Source organism: Salmo salar, chromosome ssa20 (genome assembly GCF_905237065.1).
Source record: "Salmo salar chromosome ssa20, Ssal_v3.1, whole genome shotgun sequence".
Lineage (NCBI taxonomy): Eukaryota > Metazoa > Chordata > Actinopteri > Salmoniformes > Salmonidae > Salmo > Salmo salar.
In genome coordinates, this window is record NC_059461.1 from 44,335,402 (window position 1) to 44,338,100 (window position 2,699).

Here is a 2,699-nt window from a genome sequence, read left to right on the forward strand (position 1 = left end):
TAATGCCACTTTAATAATGTTTACATATCTTGCATTACTCATCTCATATGTAAACACTAATCTATACTATGTATTGCATCTTTCCTATGCCGCTCTGACATTGCTCATCCATATATTTATATATATATATTCTTATTCCATTCCTTAACTTAGATTTGTGTGTTTTAGGTATTTGCTGTGGAATTGTTAGATAAAAGTTTCATACCAACTTTTTTGGGCCCTGTAAGAGTGCCAACTTGCAAGCAAAGTGTAGAGACCGCTGTCTGAATGGTATCATGTAGGCATATAAAACTTAAAGATATTTTTTTGAAATCCCTCCAAAACAGCTTGTCCCCATCCCATCTACCTCTATCCTCTTCTAAATCTGCCTTTTTTTGGTCTCCCTGTTTTACTCTGTTAGCTTATCAAAACATAATAAAATCATATTACAAAATATATGCTATTTTATGATTTTTTCTTTAAAGTGCAAGTCTGCTTCTTAGTTCGTGAAACGCTGACTGGTGGCCAGAACCAATGTTTAGCGGTGGTAGAAGCTGCCTGTAGGCATAGATCCAGGATCAGCTAAACCTCCACAATCCTGACCTCATCCATTAGGGGAAAATATGTAAAACTGACTTAAGATCAGCATATATTAACTACAGTACTTCCGTCGGGAGGTCCTTCCTTCCTGCTCCTAATTAGGTTCCTGGATGATGTCCTCAAGCTGGACTGACCTGTAACACACATTCAGACACACAGTGAGTGAAAGGCCACACACACACACACACAAACACAAACACATTCACACACCTCACCTTGTTTTTGCAGAATCTTGGCCCAAATATTATGCCCAGGATAGCATTGATTGTATGTGCTGCACAAAGGATGGCCTGCAGTGCACTGGTTGCCATGAGAACAGAAAACAGCACTACATTCCATTGAACAATGTTCCGTGGCTCCTCGCAGGCCGCCGGCCATAACGTTCTATCAAACAGGTAGATGGGATCTCTACAAAGACAAGTAAGGTTAAACTAAATTGACATTCATAACACATAGAACTAGTGAACACAAGCTGTGCAAAGTGTAGAAAATGATTACTGGTAATTGTGCAACTCAACAATTTGATCATTGTTGTTCTGCTTATTAAGACCACACCTAAGTTTTCGAAACTGCTTTTGAGCAATTGAGAACCCCCCTCCCCCCTCACACACACACACACACACACACACACTCACCCGCTTTTCTGTAGTTTGAGTGGCATCTCCCAGGCCAGACCTTGTGTGCTGTTGTGCAGACACAGTGGTCCCTGTACCAGTCCTGTAGCGCTCACTAGGCAGCAAAAGGCTGCAGCAGCCAGAGCCACGCAGGAACACCCCACTTGGCACAGCATCTGGCCACAAGAGGGCAGAAGATCCATACTATTACAACTTCATAGAAAGGGGGCCTGGGGTGGTTGCAAGTGGTTAGAGCACATCTCTGTAGTAGCACATGTAAACTGAAGTTGGCGTGGGTTCGATTCCGGCCAACTGCCCTTCAATGCAAAAACTCTAACTATTCCGTCTCTCTCTCTTCGTCTCTATCCAATAACCCATGGAGAATTTGATAGAAAGGACAACGCGCTCCCAGACTAGTTCTAATTGGTTCAGGATGTACACCACAACCAAGCAGGCAGGTCACATACATACACGGAAGACCGTTAAAACTACTCAGAAAGAGGACATGAAGATGTAATGGAGGTGGATCGGTTGGTGAACCAGACTAGTTTAATTAGTAACCTCGCCCTAGCTAATGCGGTCCTGAGGTGCACAGATTTGGATGAAAACAAGCCACAGCCTCACCTCTATCCTGTATGCACAGCAGCCTTCCCTTGAGCTGCCAATCACAAACCCCCGAGCTCCAATAAGAACCTACAGACAAAAGCAGAAAAGGCTGAATATTGTTTTTTACATGGAATCCCTATTCAGTGAAATGCTACACATTCACTTCCCTCCAATAATTGATGTCATTACAGTATTACTGTCAACAATAGCAGAAACAACTTGCAAAAATTCCTAGCACAGTGACTGACTCTAAATTTAGCTTAAAAACAGACGACAGACATATTAGACACATGACAATCCACCCTCAAACCACAATCTGCCTTTTTATGGACAATGGGGTGTTTCAGGAATGAGTGACATGAGTGTCATGATGACTGTCATGTCATGACCTTATTAGGACACACACACACACACACAAAAACAGCATTGTTATCTCACCAGGAATCCAGAGGCCCACAGGCCTGTGCCCCACCTGGCCTCTCTGGTCACGTGACCGTCCAACAGGTAGTGTGCCTTAAGGTCTGGCAACAGCAACAGGCCATTGGCCAGCATGCACACAAATGCCATGGGAACAAGGGACACACCCACACACCTGGAGCAGCTGGTGACACACATATCTGTGGTAGATGTCCGGCAAGGATGAAGAGAAGACAGTCAGAATAACTTCAAAGTAATTATTTTCTTGTTGTTTTTTATCTTTAGAGTGCCACTGTTCCTTATCTTGTAGCTCTTGAAATACAGAACAACCCTCTCACCTATGGAGAAATTCTATTTCACTCAGAAAAACCGGTCTCAGATCAGTCAAGAGAATGAAAAGGGTTATTAGCCAAGAGAATGACCACATAGTGATTATTATCTTGAGTCTTACCTGATGGAGTGAGACAGAATAACCTAGTGAGA

The 2,699-nt window shown here is 43.0% G+C and overlaps 1 protein-coding gene across 1 annotated transcript; it reads right to left on the reverse strand.

Annotated features, from left to right (window-relative positions):
- Positions 1–2,699, reverse strand: LOC106580698 (transmembrane 4 L6 family member 5). Its single transcript, XM_014162029.2, has 5 exons — positions 2,238–2,699; positions 1,818–1,886; positions 1,215–1,369; positions 795–987; positions 1–713 (listed from the first exon to the last, which is right to left on the reverse strand). The coding sequence occupies exons 1-5, from the start codon at positions 2,412–2,414 to the stop codon at positions 699–701; spliced, it is 609 nt and encodes a 202-aa protein (XP_014017504.2). The 5' UTR covers positions 2,415–2,699; the 3' UTR covers positions 1–698.

Coding starts and splice junctions, on each gene's coding strand:
- LOC106580698 (XM_014162029.2), bottom strand. CDS start 2,414: ATGTGTGTCACCAGCTGCTCCAGGTGTGTGGGTGTGTCCCTTGTTCCC. Junction 1,370..1,817: donor GCTGTGCATACAGGATAGAG/GTGAGGCTGTGG, acceptor TCTTGTGGCCAG/ATGCTGTGCCAAGTGGGGTG. Junction 988..1,214: donor CTCAAACTACAGAAAAGCGG/GTGAGTGTGTGT, acceptor TTGTCTTTGTAG/AGATCCCATCTACCTGTTTG.